This window comes from Orycteropus afer, unplaced genomic scaffold (genome assembly GCF_000298275.1).
Source record: "Orycteropus afer afer isolate SDZICR_OR568_19922 unplaced genomic scaffold, OryAfe1.0 scaffold00011, whole genome shotgun sequence".
Classification (NCBI taxonomy): domain Eukaryota; kingdom Metazoa; phylum Chordata; class Mammalia; order Tubulidentata; family Orycteropodidae; genus Orycteropus; species Orycteropus afer.
Window position 1 is genome coordinate 23,368,474 of NW_006921598.1, and position 24,569 is coordinate 23,393,042.

Here is a 24,569-nt window from a genome sequence, read left to right on the forward strand (position 1 = left end):
TCCTACTTCCGTAGTGATACTGCCTCGGAAACCCAAGGAGGGGTCGCTATGAGTTGGGGCCGACTCGACGGCACATAACAACAACAACAACATTAAATACTTAAAAACAGATCAGTTTTTCCCAGGCATAACTAAAAATATGTGCAGCTTCTCTAAACTAAAGCTGAACACCTTTGTCATATTTTTATTTCTTTAAAATAGACAGGCAAGTTTAGAAGTTTACTATAACCTTAACTGTTCCTAGGGAGCTCTGATAGCATAGTGGCTAAGACACTTGCCTGCTAACCAGACAGCTGGCGGTTCAAACCCACCAGCCACTCCTCGGAAGGAAGGTTGGGCAATCCTACTTCCGTAGTGATACTGCCTCGGAAGCCCAAGGAGGGGTCACTATGAGTCGGGTTTGACGCGACGGCACATAACAACAACAACAACTGTTCCTAAATAGAGTTGGTTTATAACCTTTATTTCCTGTTAAATTATTTTAGTTCAACGAAGTTTTTTCCTATAAATTTAACTTCATGTATATTAAAATATGAAAAGACTTTCAGATTTCTTAGTACTAGGCCATTTGAATATAAATAAATAAAAGATATTTGGAGTAGGATTTGATTAACTCCTTATTAGTTAGTAGCTTTCCTTACATCTCTGGCAGTTTTGCTCTGTCTCTTGCTTTTACTGTCTTTGCTTTTTATCTATAGCTATGGCTGTGTCTATAACTATATCTCCATATCTCTCTCTCTGTCATGTTACTCAGATCTATAGTGTATTGCTTTTGTGTGTTTTTAATTGAAATTTAATACTAAAATATGTCTCTTGTTAGGGGTTATACTGAATTGATTTTTACTTGTTTTATGGGTGAATTCCAAGTGAATATTTATTTAATTAAGTTTTACTTATTTTTGTGATTGTTCTCCTAACCTTTATTTTACTTAAAAGATTATTTAAAAATGTTCCATTGTTCACTAATCCAGAACCATATATTTCTCCTTGCAACGTTCAAAACAAGCAGAGTCCGCCAATCACCACTCAGAATTTTTGCACATGCATACTTCTGACTTTAACATGTTCTCAGTGTGACCTCTACTTTAGTGTTAGATGCTTGTAGCTACGTGTATCTAAGGAAAGGAGGAAGAGAAGTGCAAAGATATATTCTCATATTGTATTACCTCTTGTGAATCAGGATTTTAAGTATTCATTCACCTTTCATATCTATGTATCTATCACCTATCAAGATAATGCCATATATCCACACTCTGTGTGTTAAAAGTGCTTTTACCCTTTGTCTCAGCTTCTGTGAATAAGGAATTAACCTTCCATCTTCTAATTATAACTTAGTTTTGTCACACACTTTCTGGATTCTGAGGTCCTTTATTTAGTTCCTGTCTCTTTCTCATCTGTATTTGGGTACCAAAGACATGTCTTAAAATTTGTTGCCATGAATGTAAGTTTTGTCTCTAGCTTGTCGTACTATATTGTATTTGGTGAATTGGTTTTACATAGTAATTTTTTGTCATGCTCCATGGCCCACTGTTACAGGAGTATTTGAGATGTGATGTTAAAAGGGTACAAAATTAATGGGTGAAGATGTTTTTTATTAGCAAATATTTGAATGCTCATTTTGTGCAAATAAGCACAAAATAGGACCGACCACAAGGAAGAGTAAGACATGGTCCTTCTTTGCCTTTAGGCTTACAATCAAGTTGGGAAAATAAAATATACCAAAAAAAAAAAAAAAAAAAATTGGTAAATAGTCTTCAATGGTAACATGACAAATGAGAAAGACAGTTGCTACAATAGTTCTGAGTATGCAAAAATCACTTCAGGCTAGATGGCCTGAGAAGGTTCATAATAATTTAGAAAGCTTATCTGGAATAGACTTAAGAAATAGTGGGAGATGAGAATCATACGGTGAGGTAGATTGGTGGCTTCAAATGATCTTACCAGCATAAAGAATAGTGTGACATGGTGGAGGGGTGGTTAAGTTCTAGTATAGTCTAAAAACTAAAAAAATAATTTGGTTGCCAACCATCGTATTTCAGGCATGAAACTATAGGTGGAGAAGAACTACTTTAATCAGGCAAATCATAATGAATAATTGAAAGAATAGATAGTAGGAGATCTCTGAAAGAAAATAAAAGGTTTAGGGAGTTTGATGTTTTCTGACTGGTTTAGGGATTGGGGCTGGAGTGCAATAGGGAAAATTTAAAATGTGTTCAGAGTTATATTGACAGTGTAATGGAATTACAAAATATGTGAAGGGTAACTAACTTTTTTTAGTTCATTTTCATATACATTTATTACGAGGTTATGTTAGATTACCTATGTGAAAATAAAATAGCACTTGGAGATAGAACACTTAAGAAAATGTTCACATCTTCCATGTAGAATGTTGTTTGCCTCTTCGTGGAGATAGAGAGTTCAATGTGGAAGGCATAGAGCTGAACTTGAGTAAATACTCATATCTAGCAAACTGGAGAAGAGACCCTACAGAGTATGTTGGGAGAACACCATGCTAATATTATGTCAGTGACCAAAGGAGAATAAATTTCATTCAGTTTTGAGTTTTTTAAAAGTAATTTGATGACATCTGCACTATTGGAATGTGGATAGTTTCTCTTAAGGTAGTTTAAAGGTGTATGAGTGTCTTTCCTTCAGAATCTAGTGTAATTCTTAATTAATTTTCTCTGATGTTACTAAATTCTAAAGATTCTTTCTACATAAGGAGGGACTTTAAAAGCGTAATTCTTAGCATAAATTCACTTTTAGCTCTTGTATAACTGGTATGAGTCTATCTTATACAATTACTATTTTTATAACTTCTATATGAGTCTATCTTATGAAATTACTATTTTAAAGGATTCAGAGCTTCAAGGTTCAGAGCATTTTCTAGGAGAGATGCTCTGTTCTAATCAAGAGTATATTTAGAGAATGAATAACGAGAAACACTGCTCCTTTTCCCAAAATCAAAATAATTCTTTAAGAAGGTGATTGTGCCTAAGATAGCCCAGATTTTTAACTTTTCTGGTTTGTGTTGAGGTCTTGTAGGAGTATATACCTCTCATATTCAACCTTGTATGTGTTTTTCATGATTGAGGTTTTAGACCTATACTTTTAGTCTGCAAGCTGGTGCTTTTAATATATTGTATTCTGAATTTATTCAGTTAATCCAACAAACCTTCCCGAGCATCACATGGTAAGATTTTAGAAATGGATAGGACTCTAGTGATTATTTAAATTATCTCCAGCATTCCACAGAGATTAGGTGACTTGCTTGTTTCTGACCCCTAAGAGGGGTCTCTTAGGTCTTAGGCTTTTATTCTTCTATCTCCCTTAGTTATTCATCTTTCCATTTCACAGTACTTACTATGTTGAAAGTTGTATATAGTACTCTGCCTCAGAAAAGGTAGTGTTTATCTTCATTAAATGTTAACATTCTGTCATCATCAAAGCACTTATAAATATTTGTTCTAATTTAATTCTTTTCAAGTTTAGTGTATATCACTAATAAAATTTTATTAACCATTTGTTGGTAATATTTCCAGTAATCATTACTCAGTGTGAGAATTTTCTTATTAAGGATTCTTATTTTAACTTGTCTTACCCTCTCATCTGTTACTTAAGCCCATGTCACTGCTGTTGAGTCAGATCCGACTCATAGCAATCCCTCCTTGGGTTTCTGAGGCAGGATCACTATGGAAGTACATTGCGCAGTCTTCCTTCCAAGAAGTGGCTGGTGGGTTTGAACCACCAGCCTTCTGGTTAGCAGTCAGATGCCTTAGGCACTATGCTACCAGAGCTCTTCATCTTTTCTTTCTTAGAAAACAAAATTCTTTATTATAATTGTTGAATATATTTTCTATTTCTGTTCTTTGAACAGCTTCTCCTATTCTTGAAATCTTTGGTAAATACTATCTCATGGATTATCTCAGCTGTAATTGTTATTTAATATGCATGAGTTTTATTATATGGTCTTTAGTTGCATATATTCCAAATACTCTATTTTTACGCAAGTACACAGACTTACTTTGTTTGTTAACCATCCGGGGACGTATTTTTGTAAGTACTGCTATGCCAAAGTTTTCTTATATCGTGCTGTTAAAAAACCCCCAAAAAACTAGCATAATGTGTTTATAAAAATATCTCCCAGGGAAGGGGAGCAGTGGTTGGTAAATCAGTAGAAGGTGCATGTTACTTGAGTGAAAATATGAGTAATGTATGACAAGCATACTTGAATTTTATTAAAGGAAAAATTTATCTAAAATTCACTAATTTTTAAAATTTGTCGTTAATATTCCTGTTTAAAATTTTACTTCATCATGGAGTATGTACTAGCATAAATTATATACACTATGGAATTTTATGTTGACTGTCATGTTAAACAGGATATTTAATTTTTTGATAGGTACCTATACCTTTAGTAGGCATAGAGGATAATTTCTTCCTTTTGGTTTTTGTAAATCAGCTTCAAAGCTTTCTAGTTAAACAATACATATTTGAATGGTACCTTAATTATTAAATTTTTCTTTTAAGAATTATTACTCATAATACTTTGATCTGGTTTAAAAAGATTTAATTTTTTTCTGAGGGAAATGTTCAACATGTTGACATAGTTAATCAGCATAAATCAGAAGAGCAGCTAAGATCTTTTTGGTTATATAGGGGGAAGAAAATATTTCCATACTTTGTATCAACTGTTTTAAAAACCTAGCCTTCATTTTATAGGTATTGGTTTTATTATTTCAGAAGTCATTACTAAAGATTAATGTGATACTTGAATTGATAAGGCTGAAGGCACCTTTTTTAAAATTTGGTTCATGAATAAAGCAGATTCTTGTAATGCTTTCTTTAATGAACAATGACTAATTGAAATAATGCACTTCACCTTTTTTCAAGATGATTGAAATGCACTTTCATTTTCTCAATATAAAAGTCCCTTTGGAATTAAACAAATGCTTTACACTGAAAAATTGGTACCATCCTACCATAGTTTGTGTTATATAGGATACAAAGTGATCTTAAATATGATTGTCTTTGTTTTAGTCTTTGCTTTTTCAGAGCTTTTTAAGTTTCACATCTCCCTATTACTCTTTTAGAGATTTACTAAATGTTAATGAGGGCAAGTTGGTAGATAGCATGGGTTATAGGGTTGATTTATATCCCTCCAAAATGAAAGGAAAGAAAGGATTTATAGAGTGATTGTCTAAACATCACATGAAGGATACCATGCTTATGAACATCTATCACGTTTCCTTTGGCATTTCTGGAGTTGAACTTCTTTCAGATCTCTTCCTCTGTTCTATTGTGTATGTAGAATTATAAACTTAGACTTGTAATAATAGTATGGTCCTAGAAGCATTTATTAAAGCGATTTATAAAGTAGTTGCTTTTCTGTTTTCTGCTGTGAACTGAGATATGTAAGTCTTAACAACAACATGGCCAAGGCATTTTCAGTTCTTTGATCCTGAGTTTTTGATGTAAATGTTTGCTTTAGGTAAAATTTTGTTCATTTGCTTCCTTATTTCCAGCCGTTCATGTTACTTAATGTTTTTCTACTTCCTAAGAGAACAGTGAAACAAGAGACTTGAATAATATTAAGGTTTATGGTTACTAATTTTCTTATGTTATCTGGACAAAAGTCCTGTCCTTTCTCATATTGAGTGGTTTTAATGTAGACTTGGACCCAGTTATCATTCTCTGTTGTCTTATCATCCTGCAACTTTCTTTACCATCAAGAAAAAAATCCTGTTTCCTGTAAAATTTATTTTCTTGCTTTTATGATAAATCTTTATGTATATTAGACCTTAATTAAGTTCCTTAATGTGATTAAATTTTAAGGCAAGCTGTTTCTTTTCCATTATTGTTACCATACATAGCAACATTAAGAAGCACCAGGTGTACATTTATTCTTTAATGAGCCAGAGAAAAAGCCAGTTTTCTCTTTGAGGCAGCCCCATTTGTGTTGTCATATTCACTTCTTAAGTAGAGCCCTTACTTTTAGAGTGATACTTCTCTCTTGGCTAAATGTAAATCTTCCTTGAGAAACCAGCTTTTCTTCTTCTAAATTTTAACTTCATTTCTGTTTTCGGCGAACTGTGTTTTCTTCCCTATGCACCATTTTTAATATTTGAAGAAAGAAAATTACCACTTCTCTCTTCTCAAAGCATTTCTTGGGATATTGCTAATAAACCGGAGTTTGTTCTAGATCAGTGGATACCGGAACAGAGAAGGAGGTATTTCTTACCTGATAATGTGTGTGTGTGTTCCGATTCTGCTAATCCAGAAATCCAATCCCATTTGTTAAAAATCATCCTTAGTAGTTATTTGTTAGGGAGTCAACTCCCTATTTTAATTGTTTTCTGAAATTCAGTCCCTAGATGTGCTTTAGATAGGGTAGAACTTTTACCTCTTTCAGAACACTGGTAAAGAAGTTTTCAACTGGAACATAGTCTGAAGAAGCACTGAGAGCAAAAAAATTCAGAGTGGTGATTGGCCACCTCTGTTTGATTGACAGGTTGCAGGGAGACCCATTCGTTCTGGATTAATGGAACTGGAAAACAGAAAACAATTATCAGGTAAAAAAATTACCTTTTTTTTAAACCTTTGAAATTCATCATTTAAAAGATGAGTCAGACCACCAGGGAATTTATTACCAAAAATTTTTTTAGTGTCTTCTGAGCAGTGATCTCTGGCTACTACTTCCAAGAATTACAAAACAAAGAAACGATACCATTGCTAAACATAGTCAGCCTTTCCAGAAAGGGTAGAGATTTAATGGAGATAGATGAAATGTAAGGCACAATTACATTTTATATCTGGGTTAAAGGCGCGGAGCAGAATTCTATGGGTGGGGGAGAATTGGTGTTCTTATATTTTCCTGAATTGTGTCTGGTCTATGGTTAAGTAGTATTTGTATTTCTAGGCTATTAATCTGGCACTTCATGAGTATTCACAAATTTTAATACTGCGTTTTATTTGTTAAACTTAATTTCACTTCATTATGATGTATATTTACACGTCTTTTATCATGTAATTCTAGTGAAAAGTAATGACCAGTTTTTTACATTTCAATCACAATCTTTTGATTGTTGTTTAAATATATTTCAGATTGAAGGCCAAGGACATGGTGCAGTATTTGACTGCAAATGCTCTCCTGATGGTCAGCATTTTGCATGTACAGATTCTCATGGACATCTTTTAATTTTTGGCTTTGGTTCCAGTAGCAAATATGATAAGGTAGAGTATGATGAATATACATCTTCTCTTTATTTAGTTTAAATTCATCGGTGTTTACACAGAATTTTGGAGGGGGTGGATGAATACCACATTTATTTGCTTTCAGCACAAAGTTTTGAAGAATTTTAAGTAATTGAATTTTGAGTTTTGACACAAGGGTGAAGATAGCACTTGTTCAATCCCACTTTACTGTTGTAGGCAGTAGATAATTATTAGTTCTTGTTTTAAAATCTAGATACTCTGGGGGAAAAAAAAAAAAGAACCTTGTAGCTTCCTGTTGGAGCCATCTAGATTAGAACACTCAAGATATGTAAGCTAAGAATAGGAGATGTCTATAGAGAGTATCTTTGAAATTATGCAGAATGTTTCATTTAATTACATAATATGCATTTACCTGGGGTACAAAGCTGTAGCTTTCATATGATTCTTAAAAATGTATTATGACCTAGTAATGGTAGCTAAGGGAGCTCTGGTAGCATAGTGCTTAAGGCACTTGACTGCTAACCAGAAGACTGGCAGTTCAAACCCACCAGCCACTCCTTGGAAGGAAGATGGGGCTATCTACTTCATAGTGATACTGCCTCGGAAGCCCAAGGAGGGGTCGCTATGAGTCAGGTCCGACTTGACAGCACATAACAACAACAACAGTGGTAGCTAATATTTGTAAATATTAAAGTTCCTGTCTTTAAAAGTGGTTACTTAATAAAGACTTATACTGCTCATTTGTGTTACAGTGGTATAAAATAATAGTTAAAATTGAATCATTCCTAATTTATGGAATTGCAGATTACCAATAAATTTTTGAAGTTACATGTATGTCAGGGATAAATTCATATTCATGATTTTATATTACCTCAAAAAACTTTAGAGAAAATATTTGTTAGCTCTTAGAAGATCGGGTCATGTTAATTTTTTAATACTGACTATTACATAAACCATACTTAAGAATACCTAAGGGTTTTCTTAAGGTCTAAATGTTGATTCCTAAGTTTTATGAATTATTTTCCTTAAGAGATTAGTTCAAAGAACAAATTTATGTATGATTTCCCATTGCAAAATGTTAAATAATTGCCATTTTCAGTAATTACAGATAACATAAAGCATTGTTAAACTCTGAAATGAAAGCAACACTGAATGAGTTATGTCTAGATTTGATTTGTACTATTGAATTTGAAATTAAATAACTTTTACTTTTAATACTGAAAATATATTCTCTTATCTCGGAGAAAATTTAAAGCAGCTACTTTTTGGATCATAAAAACGAAAATATAGAAAATATAAATATAATAGAAAATCGTTAAAAAGAAAATAACAAATTAAGTGTTAAATTATGTTTTGATAAAATATGTTTGCAATTGAACAAACTTTTTCAAAAAATCTAAAAATTTTACTCATTCTCTGAAGTCTTCATTACAGCTGGGAAAAACTAAGTAAATGCCCTTCAGGTCTCCATTGTGGCTTAACATATGCAGCATTAGCTCATAGTTTTATAATCTGTTATGCTAATATTTTTATAAATGTTTTGTGAGTCTATAAATACAAATTTATGTGTATTTGTTAACTCATGACAGCATATACAGGTAGATAATATTTTATATGTGATATTTATGAACAATAAGTTCAAGAAAAGAAAATTCTTTTAAATTGTTCCATTGAAAGTGTATAGATCTTTATCTGCAATAATAAAATTTTATTTCTCTAATCTTTTATGTGTTTTTCCTCCCCAACAGATAGCAGATCAGATGTTTTTTCATAGTGATTACAGGCCCCTTATCCGTGATGCTAACAATTTCGTATTAGATGAACAGACTCAACAAGCACCTCATCTCATGCCTCCCCCTTTTTTGGTTGATGTTGATGGTAACCCTCATCCATCAAGATATCAGAGATTAGTTCCTGGTCGTGAAAATTGCAGGGAGGAGCAACTCATCCCTCAGATGGGAGTAACTTCTTCAGGTTGGTGCTCGTTTTTGTAGATAAGTATATTTTCTTCTTTTTACTGAAATGTTAGAAAATTGCTAATGGAGTAAAACTTTGGTTTTAATTTTTCTTTGCAAATAAAAGCAGATTTATTGCACTGTACTGCCAATTTTTTGTTTTTGAATAACAATTAAGATTTATAGATTTAAAGCAGTAATTTTAGTCTGTATCCCTGTGTAGTCCCTTTCATAATCTCTGGGTGCTAATAATATAGGTCCTTTATTTGGTTATAAGATAAATCAGCAATTGTCATTTATTTATTCATCCATCAACATTTATTGAGAATCTGCTCTGTTCATGACATATTTTAACATGCATTGTCTTAGAATGATTAATAAATAGAGTTAAAAATAAATAGATGGAACATTTCACCAAAGAGGACGTTCAGATGTCCACCAAACATGTGAGAAAATGCATAATGCCATTAGCCATCACAGAAATGCAAATCCATATACTACAGTAGATACTACTTCACTCTCACTAGGATGGAAATTGGAATCCTTATGCATTGGTTGGTGGAAATGCAAAATGGTACAGTTGGAGAAAACAGTGTGGTGGTTTCTCAAAAAACTAGAAATAGAATCATCATATGATCCAACAGTTCTGCTAGGAATAGTACCCAAGGGACTTGAATGCAGTAACTGAACAGAGATACGTACACCAGTGTTCACTGTTTACAGTAGCCAAAAGGTAGAACTCTAACTGCTCATCACCGGATGAATAGATAAGCCAAAGTGGTACATACATAAAGTGGAGTATTTTTCAACCTGAAAGAAAAATGAAGTCTTGATACATGCTACATAAAGTGAATCACAAGAGGATGCGTATTGTAAAACCTCACGTAAGACAAGAACCAAACCAGAAAACCCACTGCCATTGTATCAGTTCCAACTCACACCAGTCCCCATTGGGTTTTCCAAGGCAGTAAATCTTTATAGAAGTAGATTACCCCATCCTTTCTGCATAGCAGCTGCTGGGTTTGAATTGGCTGTTCTAGTTACCTAGTGCCGCTCTGACAGGAATACACCACAAATGGGATGCTTCAACAAACAGGAGTTTATTTTCTTACAGTTTGGATGCTTTAAGTCTGAGTTCCAAGTGCCAGGCTCTAGGTGCTGGGTGAAAGCCCCTCAACCTTGGACTTCAGCTCTACCTCCTGCTCCTGGCCCACTGAAGCTAGAGGCTTTTCTTAACTCAGACAGCTGCTAGCTGCTGAGACTGATAAGCCCAAGGTTGACAAGTAAAAAGACACAGTCCCGATGTTACCAGACCACATGCCAGGCCATTAATTCAAGTCCATTGAAAGTCCCAAGATTGGCAGAGCATGGCAGGCTGGTGAACAATAGCACAGCTACATGCAGAGTTCAATTGTGCCATAAGCTAGAAGTTTATTAGTGGTTACCAGGGGTGGGTGTGAGGCGAAAAGAGGGCTTGGTTATTGCTAATGGAGAACTGAGTTTTGGTTTACAGTGATGGAAACATCACATTGTTGAAGGGTAGGGTTGTGCAGTTATTGATATAATTGCTATCAAGTGCTACACCTGTAAAAACTGAATTGGCAAAAGTTGTGTGAAAGATATGTACAACAACAGTAACAAAAAAAGAGCAGCTGCTGAGGCTGCTTGTATACAACTAAACACTTCATGGTTTAGAGATTGGGATAATGCTTTTATGGGACATACTGGTTAATTGGCCTAGTGCTGTGTTCACTCTTTCTGTTCTAGCTCCTAGTTTGTTAGGTAGTGCCCGGGGTCTTAAAAGCTTGCAAGCAGCCATCCAAAGTACAACATGATTCTCTATTGGTTGTAAGCAACAAAGGGAGAAGACGAGTCTGGAATAGGAGGAAGAAATGGAATATTAGCTTAATTGCCTCCATGTACGGGAGCTCTGGTGGCGTAGTGCCTAAGGCATTTGACTGCTAACCAGAAGGTTGGTGGTTCAAACTCACCAGCCACTCCTCAGAAGGACGATTGGGCAATCTACTTCCACAGTGATACTGCCTCAGAAACCCAAGGGGAGAGGTCAGTATGAGTTGAATTGACTCGATGACAGTGAGTTTGGGTTTTTTTTTTTTTTTTGCTTCCATATACAGCTGCCTCCTTTGCCAGGAGACCAGAAGAACTGGGTGATAAATGGTTGTCATCATTACTGAAAGTTTTAATCAAAGATTCTATAGTAGAAACCTGAACAAAAGGGAGAAAATGCAGAGCAGAGTTTCAAATTATTGTGGACTCCAGACTTTCCTGAGCCACAGAGGCTGGATAAACCCCTGAAACTGTTGTCTTGAAATAATCTTTAAACTTTAAATCTTAAACCGAAATTATCTCCTGAAATCTTGTTAACTCCAAAGCTATAGCTTAACTAGTAAAGAATGTCTGCCTTCAGCATTCTGCTCTTGTTTAAGATCTATATGGAATCAAATTGACAACATTGTGTGCTTTTGAAAACTATGTGGGATCAAATTGACATGAGCAACTCTAAAAAGTAGATAGAAAACTTAGGACTTAGGGGAGAATGAGTTTATGTTAATAGAGAAGGAACAGTTTAGAAAAGGAGGATGAGAAGAGTACCAATTGAGAAATATTATCAGTGTTACTAAATTGTACATATAGAAATTGTTGAATTGCTGTATGTTTTCAATAACAAAATACTCTCACTTCTCATTAACAAAAATAAAATATATTTTGTAAAAATTACAGTCAAGAAAACCCTATGGGTCTGTTTTACTCTGTTACATGGGGTTGCTATGAACAGCAAAGTCCTATGAGAAAATATCGCCCTGCCTACACCTTAAATTTGGGCTCTTAGCCTCCAAAGCTTATGAGAGAAGACATTTCTGTTGTTTTAATGATCCCTAAAAGAGAAAAAAAAAATGGTTAGAAATTTTGATAGATGTTCTTAAAGGTAGGTCTGTGTGAGAGAGAATAGAGCCAGGTAGCATATTTCCATTGAAGATTTTATGAAGATGTGATAACTGTAAAAGGTTTATAAGCAGCAAGGTATGGATGAAAAGTCATTGGTTGGACACTAGTTGTTTTAGTGATATAATGGAGGAAAAAGTCGAATTAGTCATAGAATTAAATGGAATGAGAGGTAAGAAAATGGAGACATGGTCTACAGATATTTTCCCTCCTTCCTTCTGCTTTCTATAAGAAATACAGCTCTAATTTACTAAATCAGAATGATTGAGAGGATCTATAAGTAAGATTAAACCACTTTAAGATTTGGGGAAAAAAAAGGTTTGTGAGACTATTTTAAGTCCTTGATTCTAGCTTAATGGACAAAACCTCTAAATTAGTGAAAAGGACATGTAATGAATATTTTTGATGGGTGACTTTAAATAATGAATTTAGATTTTATAAGCAGCACAGAAAAATCAATCTCATTACATTATAACGAATCCACTTCTTGAGATTGAGTATGAAATACCAACGAAGAGAGACATAATAGATGGGAGGGGCTGCTTTTGGAACTAGAAGGTCCCACTTACAATGGAGGGGAGGAGAATCATTAGAGAAGCAGTCCCTCAGTATTTGGAGTATGTGAAACTAATGTGTTTTTGTACATGATAGACACAGCATCAACTCAAAGACTCTTTAAGTAGGTGGTGGTGGTGGTATGTGCTATTGAGTCGGACCCCACTCATGGCGAGCCTTTCTTGGGTTTCCGAGGCAGTATGTCTGTGGAAATAGATTACCCCATCTTCCTTCCAGAGGAGTGGCTGGTGGGTTTGAACTGCTAGCCTTCTGGTTAGCAGTCAAGTGCCTTAAGCACTACGCTACCAGAGCTCCTTATAAGTAGGTAGTATTGAAGAAGTCTAGGCAAGCATTCAGTATCTTAGAAGTCTCAGAGCTGGTTGTCGGAGCTAGTCATAGGACTGCAATTAAGAAAAAATTTTTAATCTCTTTGAGGAACTGGCGAGAATCAGATCAAAATAAGCTAGCATTATAGACACAAATAATGAAAGGATTTTTCTAAATATGAGTGTTCCTTAACATGACTACTGTTTTGTTTTGTTTGTTTGCTTTTTAAAATCCACTTAACAGTTTATAAAGGGTTTTTATAAGTTATATTTCATTGAATCATTGTATCTGTGAGGTACCGGTCTTAAAAATTAAGACAAAAATGTAACAAACATTGTGTCATATTGTATCTATGAGGTACCAGTCTTAGAACTTAAGACAAAAATGTAACAAACATTGTGTCTTATTCAAGTTAAAGTATGTAGACTGACAGAGACTAACTTCCATCCTATTGTTCTTAACTTTTGACTAAGCTGCCCTTGTAGTACAAAGTAGACTTGGTCTGTGAAAATAAAATAGACACTAGATATTAATAATAGGCCACAAGAGAAGCCATGGCAATAATTGTATCTTTATAGTTAGTTATAAAACTTTTAAGTAATTCTGTTAACTAATTAACAGAAGTGAAACATTTGGTTCATTATTTTAGACTTACTGTGTATAAAAATAGAATAAAAGAAAATACTTTTTTTTAAGTTAGCATTATTATTATGCTTCTCTTTGAAAATCTGAGGCGCTCTGGTGGTGTAGTGCCTAAGGCTGGTAGTTCAAACCCACCACCCACTCCTTGGAAGGAAGACTGGGCAATCTACTTCCATAGACATACCGCCTCAGAAACCCAAGGAGGGGTTGCTATGAGTTGGATACAACTCGATGGAAACGAGTTTGGTCTTTTTTGCGGGGGGCGGGGGGGGGCACCTAAGGCGCTCTCATGGAGTAGTGGATAAGACACTTGGCTGCTAACTAGAAGGTCAGTGGTTCAAACCTGCCAGCTGCTATGCGGGAGAAAGATGAGGCAATCTACTTCTGTAAAGATTTGGTAGCCTCGAAAATCCAGTGGGGGTTGCTGTGAGTCAGAATTGACTCCAGATCTAAGATAAAAATTGTTTGGGGAAGCCTCTAAGCATTTGGTAAAAACAGATGTCAGAACAATATATTGGCACAGATGCAGTTTTCTTATATTTACACGATACAGTACATTTTAATGTACTGTCTCAGTTGTAAACTTGAACTGTACCAGATTACTCATCAATATCAAACATGACATGCTTTCCCAGCAGCATACTGGGAAAGAAACATCTACTGGTATCTTTTTTTCACTTCATACTTGCCAGCTCTATGATCTTGGACAAGTGACTTCATCTTGATTGATTTTCGTTTTCTACTACAAAAGGAAATAATACACACTTAATACATGTAATTTTCCTTCCTTGTGTCTGCTTAGTACTGTTCCTTCATTCCAGAATATCCTTGATGTTTTCATTCCTACTGCACTGAATCCCCAGTACCTAGCATAGTTCCTAACACATAGTAGGCACTCAAGAATTTATCAGATAAATGAGTCAGTACAGATTTTTTGAGAGAGTAGATAATCAGTAATCAGATTTTTCTTTTTAAAAATATGACCTGGATTGAAATCTTACTTTGCTGCTTACTGACTCTATGACTTTGAGCAATTTTGATTTTCTCATTTGTAAAGTACCATTAATATTACTTATCTCATAGGGTTATAAGGATTATATGAGTGTCTGGATTGTGGTGAACAATCAATAAAAGTTAGCTATATCATCATTATTGTTTTTAATACAGACAAGATTTTTCTTTTTCTTTTTTTAATCCCGTCCTTACAGTTCCTATCTTGGGTCTTTTAACCAAACCAATGTGTATTTAATTAATTCTAAACTTATAAGTGATATTAGTGAGTAAAATGATTTGAATAGTGACTTAAAATTCCTTTACATTTTGTGTGTGATATTACATAGGACTAAACCAAGTTTTAAGTCAGCAAGCAAACCAAGAAATGAGCCCGTTGGACAGCATGATTCAAAGACTACAACTGGAGCAAGACCTGAGACGTTCTGGTGAAGCAGGTATCAGTAATACAAGCCGTTTAAATAGAGGTATGCAATGATTCTATTTTATGTGCAATATTAAAAAGTTTCAGACAGTCTTACCTTCTAACAAATTATGTGGTACATCCATAAAATGTTACAGTCTGCCAGAATGATCATGTTTTTGAACAGTATTTAATGATTTATGAAAATCTTCATAAGATTTCTAACTGCAGATGAGTTTTTAATTACGTATGCTTCCAAATTTCCTATAGTGAGCATGTAGAAAACAGGAATAATTTTAAAATAATTTACTTGATCATTTGTAGAGCACATCCTAAGCCATATTCTTGAATATACCATTGCTCTTATTGTTGTGTACTGTTAAACATTAAAATTTTAAAGCAAATGAACCTTAAAGTGTCAAAAATCATGTCCTTAGTTTTGCTTCTTATGTAGGTTTTCCAAAAACTTAGCCTTTTTTTATTTTAACTAATGAATTTTACCTCTTTGGGGTTCATAGTCCATAGTTATTGTTAATATAATCAACTTTATAGTCATGTTTTGTTTTCATTATAGCTTTGCCTTTTGTTTAATTCCTGGTTAGGGAATTTAATTATTTGCCACAAGGTGAAGTTTCATGTGGAAGATAGTATAGATATTTTTTTTTCTTATATACACTAATGGAGAATTATCTCTAACTAGAACATACTATATTAATTTTGTTACTTAGGCTCTGTAAGTTCTACCTCAGAGGTTCATTCACCACCAAATGTAGGACTGAGGCGTAGTGGACAAATTGAAGGTGTACGGCAAATGCACAGCAATGCACCAAGAAGTGAAATAGCCACAGAGAGGGATCTTGTAGCTTGGAGTCGAAGGGTGGTAGTACCTGAGCTATCAACTGGTGTAGCCAGGTAAGGGAAATTGTGAATTTTTATGTACCACAGTTGCTTATGTTTATTTACAATTAGAGTCTTTAGATGGCTTTTTAGCACTGTAATTTCTTTAAAATTTATCTGAAGAGCTATTATTTTAAGACTATTAATGATTCTGGAGAAAAATTTAATTTCCAAATACGATTTTCTTTAGAATGAGTCATGTAATGTTATGAGATGGGATGTGTTATATGGTGAATGAAAGGAAAATCATAAATTTGGATTGACAAATTATGACATTTTATTGAGTGGCATATTTAAATTCTAGTTTGTCCTGTTTATTTAAAACATTTCATAATGGTTTTTTTTTTTTTTTAATAGATTTTACTAATCATTTATACCATATAATTCAGATGCATAAAGAAAATAAACTTTATTTATTGGTAAATGCATAAATATTTTCATATATTAAAATACTGCTTTTTTATTAAGTATAAACGTGTATATATAGATAGATAGAGAGTATGATTTGATATAGTCCTATTCTCAGGGTCTATGATATAAGAGAAGTTTATATATACTGGATATCCCTGGGTCACGAGTGTTCAATTTAAGTATTTCAGACCAGTTCTGTCATCACTAACAAATCAAAACAGACTGGAATTTTTACAGTTCGGTGATTTCTCACAGTAATTGGAATGGGAAAAATTATGGGTCGAAGTACTGGAATGGAAGACTTGGAAAAGGCATAGTGAGCCCTTTCAGGGGTTTGATACATGAGATTGGGTTATTGGCAGAACTATGGAGAGCCGCATGTTCAGAGTGACGTTGTCTGTGGCCATCTTTGAGGTCCTGTTTTAAAGTTATGTAAATTTGTCCTCACTTTGAAACAACTGAAACAACCTCTACTTGCAACACATTCTTCATCACAGTTACCTTCACTTGCTATACATGTCCCTTTTAAATTACTGAAAAGACTTCAACCTTTTCTTGCACTAAATTAAGGCTAATTTACAATCATAAGTACCTGTTCTGACTGATGTACAAATTCTTAAAGACATAGTTAGAAACAGATCTTGTTGGTGTCATGAGGACTGCCTGTAATTAAAATAAATACTCTTTAATCTTAATGTTCATAATAGGTTATGATTTTTGATTTAGATACTTGTAAAATATTTGCATTTGAATTTAGTGTTAAAAAATATACACCTGAAATTCAAGCCAGAACAATAATTTTATCTAAAGACAAATATGTTCGGATAGCCTTAAGTAAAAAATTAAGTCTTATAACATACTTTTAGTTGGGTTACTGTCCATTTTTAATCCTAATATTAAGATTAGAAGGGGGTCCGATAAAACTCATCTTTTCAACACTAGTCTTAAAGGAATCAAAAAATAACACAGAAGAGTAGGACAGATTAAAATTCATAATATTAATTATTGACATGGCTGTGGAGGATGTGGCTTTTTATATACATGAAAGAATGCTTTCTAGTACTGAACCCCAAACACAGGTAGCACTGGGCCACTGAATACCTTATGTAAGGAAAGTGCTTTGCTTTCACAAAATGCAGAACCGTATGTATATGTTACATACAAGGACATAAGACTGGACCATGCTTACATGGATTTTCCTTCTAAAGCACTCGGTCTTCTAAAGCACTTTCCTTCCAATTCATTCCTCCCCTAGAAGGGAATGAGTAAAGAAGTAAAAAGAGGCCAAGAGTGGATTGTCGGTGGTGGAGGTCTCTGTGTATGGAAGGAAACATGAGGTGTGGGTAAGATTTATTTCCCTCTAAATATTCTTCACCTTTTTATATCTTTATCATTGGGCTTTACCATTAAGCCTAAGGTCTAGGAAGGGTACAGTTGGCACTTTAAAGGATAGACCTGCTTCAGCCTTTGTGGGGCTATGTCCCCAATTACAAAGTGTTCCTTATATGGGAATCTTTCTGGTACACCATTCCCCTGGTCGACAAAATTTGCCCCAAGAAGCCTTTTAAATGGATCAGACTAATAAATCAACTAAAATTAAATCTAATCCATATATCCATCAAAGGACTAGCATACAGAATATAAACAAAAAATCAAACCCATTACTGTTGAGTTGATTCTGACTCCTTTCACACTTACGGAACAGTTCAGCTACTCAGTAGGATTTCCAGGGATGTTAAATCTTTACATCAACAGCCAGCCACATCTTTGTCCTATAGAGTGACTGGTGGGTTCAGACCACCAGCCTTTCGGTTAACAGCCAAGCAGTTAACAACTATGCTACAGGGCTCTTAAGAACTCTCAAAACTAATTTTTTTGTTGTTTTTAAATCCAGTGATCACGCAGGCAAAAGACATGAACTAGACATATTTCACCAAAGAGGATACACAGATGGCCGATAAGCACATGAAGAGATGTTCAACATTATTAGCCATTAAGAAAATGCAAACTGAAACCAAAATGAGATTATTACTTAAATACTTAATCACAGTGGCTGAAGTAAAAATAAAAAGTGAAAACACTAAATGCCGGAGAAGATGCAAATAAACTGGATTATTTGTGCATTGCTTGGTGGGAATGTAAAATGACCCATCCACTCTGGAAAACAGTTTGGCACTGTCTTAAAAAATAAACATAAAAGTACCATATGACTTAGCAGTTGTGCTCTCGAGCATTTATTCCTGAGAAATGAAAACTTCTGTTCGCACAATAGCCTGTACACAAATGTTAATAGCTTTATTTAAATCAGAAATAACTCAGATGTCATTCAGTAGGTGAGTGTTTAAATAGACTATGGTATGTTCATACCATGGAATATTATTCTGTAATAATTATAATATGAATAATAATAATTGACCTACACGTGATAAATCTCCATAGAACTAAACACACACACATACAAATGAGTTAAGTAAAACTGGGGGAGTCAGAATACAATCATTGTATTGTATCAATGTCAACACCCTGATTATGATATTATACTATACTTTTGCAAGATGTTACCTTGCAGGAACTGGGTAAAGGATACAAGAGATCTCTCTCTATTTATTTCTTAAAATTGAATGGCTATTTACAATTATTAGAATATTTACTAAAAATACTAAATATGAGGCCACTCTTTTAGCAAGGCTTACTAAATTCACTCATTTATTTTGCATTCATAATTAGGACCTGCCATGTTTGAGATTCTGCAATTAAATGAAATGATAACAACGATATACTCCAGTAATAAAGTACCAACATTATAGAGATATTCCAAGTTTGAATATTAACTCACTTCTCATCAGGAAATTGCCAAGGAATAATTAAAGTTCCAAGATTTAATGTTCTTGCAGTTCAAAAAAGGGACATAAGGTTATAAAGAATTAAATGTAAAAGACCAACTTTTATCCTTGTGAGTTCAAGTTCTGTGAAATTAAAGTTGAAAATTAATGTTCCTCAATTTCTGCCATTGCTCAGTTTCAGTTTGATGCCTAAGTAGAGTTGGAAGTTTTTCAGTAGCGGAACCCAGATCTGCTTCTCACTGGAAAGAATACAGTTTAGTTCATTGCTTCAGGAGTTACATTAGTTCAGCCTCAAGGCTGTTATTCTCTATTTTTCAAAGATTTCGGTGATTTGTATGGCAAAGGGATTACCACAGCACTGTTCCTACACTTACCTAACCAAAAGAAAGGGTGATGGTGGTTCTAAGCTTTTGAAAAGTTACCTTAGGAATAACAGGTTCCTAGAACTTAAAATTTAAAAGACATGGCAGAAATAAGTTTGAGTAGACAGAGAAGATACACTATCTAGACTCTGTTCGATGTCCCAGTTATTAGATATCCTGATCTGAATTACCACATGCTTCCATCTGGAAGAAGAAAACAGTACCATTCCCTCTCTGACACCTCACATTCCTTTGGGAAGGAAATCACTTGCAAAAATTCTAGATTGACATATATGCCTTTTAATTCTCTTTCAGTAGGCAAGAAGAATGGAGAACTGCAAAAGGAGAAGAAGAAGTAAAGATTTATAGGTCAGAAGAGAAAAGAAAACACTTCACTGTTCCAAAAGAAAATAAAATACTCACTGTCTCAAAGGTAAATAATTATTTTGATGTTTAATATATGTTTTGTAAATTGGTGGCATAGTGCCTACAGCATTTGACTACTAACCAGAAGGCTGGCAATTCAAACCCACCAGCCACTCCTCAGACGGAGGATTGGTCAGTCTACTTCCATAGAGACACTGCCTCAGAAAACCAAGGGAGGGAGTGTCGCTATCAGTGGGACAGACTGGACAGCAATGAGTTTGGTTTGGTTTTTTTTGAAATATAATGGCCATTTTGAAGCCCTTTTTTGGTGATAAATTTTTTAATATTGTAAACTGGGTATTAAGACATAAAATTAATATAGTTAACTTTTTATTACCTCTTTTGGATTATCTATTAAGTTAACCATTGTAAATTTTTAATTCTAGATTTGTTGCCTTGTATCATATCTTCCTAAATGCCAATGCTTATATAGCCATTAAATCTAATGAATTATATTAAAAGCCTAAGCAAGATCTTTAAGTAGTTCTGCCATCGGCTGAACATTCTAAAACAGGTTTTTGCTTTTGCTTTATTTCTATGTATTTTTTGCTGCTTTACACGTTTGTTTTTGTATATGATCAAGTCAGCTATGCTGTTATAAACAATAGTTCTTATTTTCTTCATTAAGAAAGGTAAATTGTCCCTGCTGGTTTGTTGTGTTGGTTTCTCTGTCATCCTACTCTGAAAAACTTTTGGATCTAGTGAATTTTAATTGGTCATACCCTAATCAGGGAGAGATACATATTTACTTCCTTGAGCATCAAGCAGTTTAGTTATCCACTCCTTAATTCCCTTTTTAACTGTCTTAGCTTGAAAGTTTCAGAGCCTTAGACTCGGAAATTAAGTAAACCTATTTGGAACTTCTTTTCAGGTACAAGCATCTAAGCAGTGATTAAGCTGAGAAAAGATAACTGACCAACCCAGTTTGATGTGCCTTTCATTTCCTATTTGAGTTCTGTAAACCTACTAAATGAGTCTTTCCTAGAAATGTCTTTTCTATTTCATGACTCTTTAAAGAACTCAAGCAGTTCTTTACTATTTTATTTTTTCCTTTATTAAGGGCATTTCATACACTCTAGGTTGCTCACTAAAACCCACTGTCATTGAGTTGATTCTGATTCATAGTAATCCTATAATAGAGAATCTCTTTCTCAGATAATCTTTCCCCCCCCTTGTAATATCGGAAGAGCAGTCCTTTTTCTTTATTCTTTACTTAGAATCCAAGGATGAGGTTGATAATGATATCAAAATCTTCATTTAAAGTTACAGGATAAAGGATGGATCAAAGAGGAAGGAGCAAAGGTCATATGTGTGTTCCTGAGAAAGGTTTCTAGATGTTAATGTGCAATATTCTGCATATGTCCAGTTGCCCAGAGCTTTGTCATGTGACATCCCCTAAAGGAAATTTCTTTTGTGTGTGGAGGAAGTAAGGAGGAAAGATGTTGCTTGACAATTAGCACTTGGAATTTATCCTAAAGAAATATCAGATTGTGGGTAAAGCTTTTAAAAATTTAACATGTTTGAGGACATAAAATGTTAGTTAACATTGTCATTAAAAGGATATTTATAATACTTTTTAATTACATGGATTGGAGTAGGTAAAAATTTTTATGCTAAATGAAAGAAACTAGTTACAATAAATTCTTAACGGATTACTTAAAATTAATTATATTATAGTTGATTGTTATTTCCTTCTTTATGCCTTTACTTTATTTCCCAAGGTTTATGCAAGATTTTTACAAAATTACAAAATTTTGTACCTATATTAAGTAAATCTTATGTCCTTGTGTGTGAAAATGTCTTTATTTCACTTTCAGGATTGTGAGGATACAATTGTAGGTTCAAAACTATTTTATCTTGACAGTTAAAAAGTAGTGCCCCTTTTACTTAAATCTGAATCAGTCAGTCTGATTTGTTTGAAAATTGTCTTTAGAATTTTCCTTTATTTTTTATGTTATCAGTTTTCACTTCTTGTGTATTTCTGTTATTTCTTCTGGTGTAAGGTTTTTCAGTTAGAAAGCTTTTCAAATTTGTTTTTGTTTTTTAAGTTTTGGGTGTTAGCCTATATTTTACATTCTCGCTTACTGATACACATTTCACATGCATGTGGTAGTCTGCTGTCAATTCTTTTTTCTACATTTAATGGTTATTTTTTACTTTATGCATTAGTAATTAATTCTTTTCATAATTATCTGGTTTTTCTTCTGTAAGACAAAGCCTTACTCTTATGTAATGGATATGATTCCTTTTAATCTCTTATATTGCTTTATTTTTTTTTTTTTTCCTGGTATAAATTTTTATATTTGTTGAGTTTGTCATCTCTTTTTCAGGGTGTAAGACTTTGTCAGGTTTTTGTTTCGTTTTGTTTGGTTGATGATTGTTAGTTGTGTTCTTATCTGCTGCAGGAGACATTTTTCTTTAGCAAAAGAGAGCCAGCCAGCCACTTGGTGTCCTACCCTTATAGTGGCAGAGTAGTAAAATAATCATATTTTGGTTTTTAATTTGCTTTTGCCTTTATATATGCTTGACAGCCTGTGATCTTCTTTCTTATATAATATCTTTAGGTTTGATATTGTAGCAGGACTGTTCCATGTTTGGCTTAGTCTATTAACATGAATCCTTAGATCTGGATCACTTAGTTAGAATAAAAGATTTTTTTAATAACTTAGCAGTCAGCAAGTGATTAGTATATCATCACAAGTCTATGATTTAGCTTGATGTCTTGGGAGCTCTGATACTGTAGTACCTAAGGCATTTGACTGCTAACCAGAAGGCTAGCGGTTCAAACCCACCGGCATTCCTCAGAAAGAAGATTGGGCAATCTACTTCCCTAGCGATACCGCCTTGGAAAGCCAGGCGGGTTTTGCTATGGGTTGGAGCCGACTTGATGGCAGTGAGTTGGGGTTTTTTTATTTAATTTGATGTTAAAATATTAGAGCTAGTTCTATAATCTCATCCATCTAAGGTGATAACTTAAGTATGAATAAAGAATAATAAATGATATAACTGTTAAACTGAAACTAAAAAGCCTGCTTGTAAAGTATGCTACAAATAAATTCAATTTACTTTTTTCCAGAATCATGCTCATGAGCATTTCCTAGATCTTGGAGAATCTAAAAAGCAACAGGCAAATCAACACAATTATCGTACCAGATCTGCATTAGAAGAGCCTCCTAGACCCTCAGAAGATATAGAAAATGGCACTAGCTCTTCAGATGTAAGATCTCAGCTTCATGGGCACATTGCTCTATTTTTGTTTCCAGTTTTTGCATTTTTTTTATATATATGACTTTTGTTTACATTCACTGATCGATTTATGGGTATAGCTTAAATATAACATTTTCAAGTTTTAATTATTCCCATTTTATATATGAGGGATCTGAAGTTCAAAGATGTTAGATTACACATTCACCTGTTGAATAGTATAGTAGGTATTAAGCCCAGATTCCTTTTACACTAAAGCACCATGGACTTTAGCCTAGAATTAACAATTATTAGACATTGACAAATGTCATTAGTTTTTAATCCCTATATCAGTTGATAGGTTTCTTGATGTAGTTTTTATATGCTCCCTCATGAATAATTATTTCTACAAATTTTCCTACCAAATTACATGTTCATTTTGCAAATGGGAGGAGCTCTGGTAGTATAGTGCTAAGGCATTTGACTGCTAACCAGAAGGTTGATAGTTCAAACCCACCAGCCACTCTCTGGAAGGAAGAGTAGCCAATCTACTTCCATTAAAGATTTACCACCTCGGAAACCCACATGCCACATGGGTTGCTGTGAGTTGGAATCGACTTGATGGCAGTAAATTTGGTTTTGATTTGGGTAAATGGAGACGATTTGTAATCACAAATAAATCTTTAACATTTAAAAAAAATCATCTCTCTCTTTCCCCCTCCCAAGTTAGGTCACAGACCTGAGTGGTCTTAGATACTAACTACCACACACTTTTGAAGCCTTGTACTTTTCATTATTAGGCATATGTGGGAATTTGTTCAGTATATTCTCCATAAGGCAAGACACAATGGTAAGTCAATCTGAGAGCATTCTAACCATAATTTAAAAGTTAGTCTCTTCATGCCTTTGGATTCTGTTATGACCAGTTCTAAAATTATGTGTTCATTCTGGCAAACTGATAAAATATACTAATTATATAAACCTGACACACAAAAATTTGGATATACCCACAAAACCTAAAATACACATGAGCTAATTATTTGCCTTATTTTTTATGTTTCTTCCCTTTGAAAGATTCGTAATATTTTTAAAAATTAAATTACTATGAAACATTTTAAATATTTCATTTACTATAAATGAAAATACATATACTTGTAATATGTATTTCCAGGCATATATCTGTTAACAGAAAGAAAAAATTACTATATCCTTTGTCTTCAGAACTAATTTGTTGTTTCAACATTCTTTTGGAGCTGCTGAATAAATTTCTACAAGTGTACATTGAGAATAGAAATATCACTTTCGGCATAATGCATTAATTATTGGAAAGACTCCTAGGAGTTTAGATTTTGTTGGTTTTTTTTTTTTTTTTTTT

General features: G+C 33.9%; 1 protein-coding gene across 1 annotated transcript in view; it reads left to right on the forward strand.

Moving 5' to 3' along the window:
- The window catches only part of LOC103206189 (pleckstrin homology domain interacting protein), a 203,020-nt gene that overhangs the window by 128,143 nt on the left and 50,308 nt on the right, over window positions 1–24,569 (forward strand). The window contains exons 15-20 of the mRNA XM_007951632.1: window positions 7,105–7,233; window positions 8,964–9,189; window positions 14,999–15,136; window positions 15,801–15,984; window positions 19,901–20,018; window positions 23,088–23,228. Of these exons, the coding sequence (XP_007949823.1) occupies window positions 7,105–7,233; window positions 8,964–9,189; window positions 14,999–15,136; window positions 15,801–15,984; window positions 19,901–20,018; window positions 23,088–23,228 (936 nt within the window). The remainder of the gene's footprint in view (window positions 1–7,104; window positions 7,234–8,963; window positions 9,190–14,998; window positions 15,137–15,800; window positions 15,985–19,900; window positions 20,019–23,087; window positions 23,229–24,569) is intronic.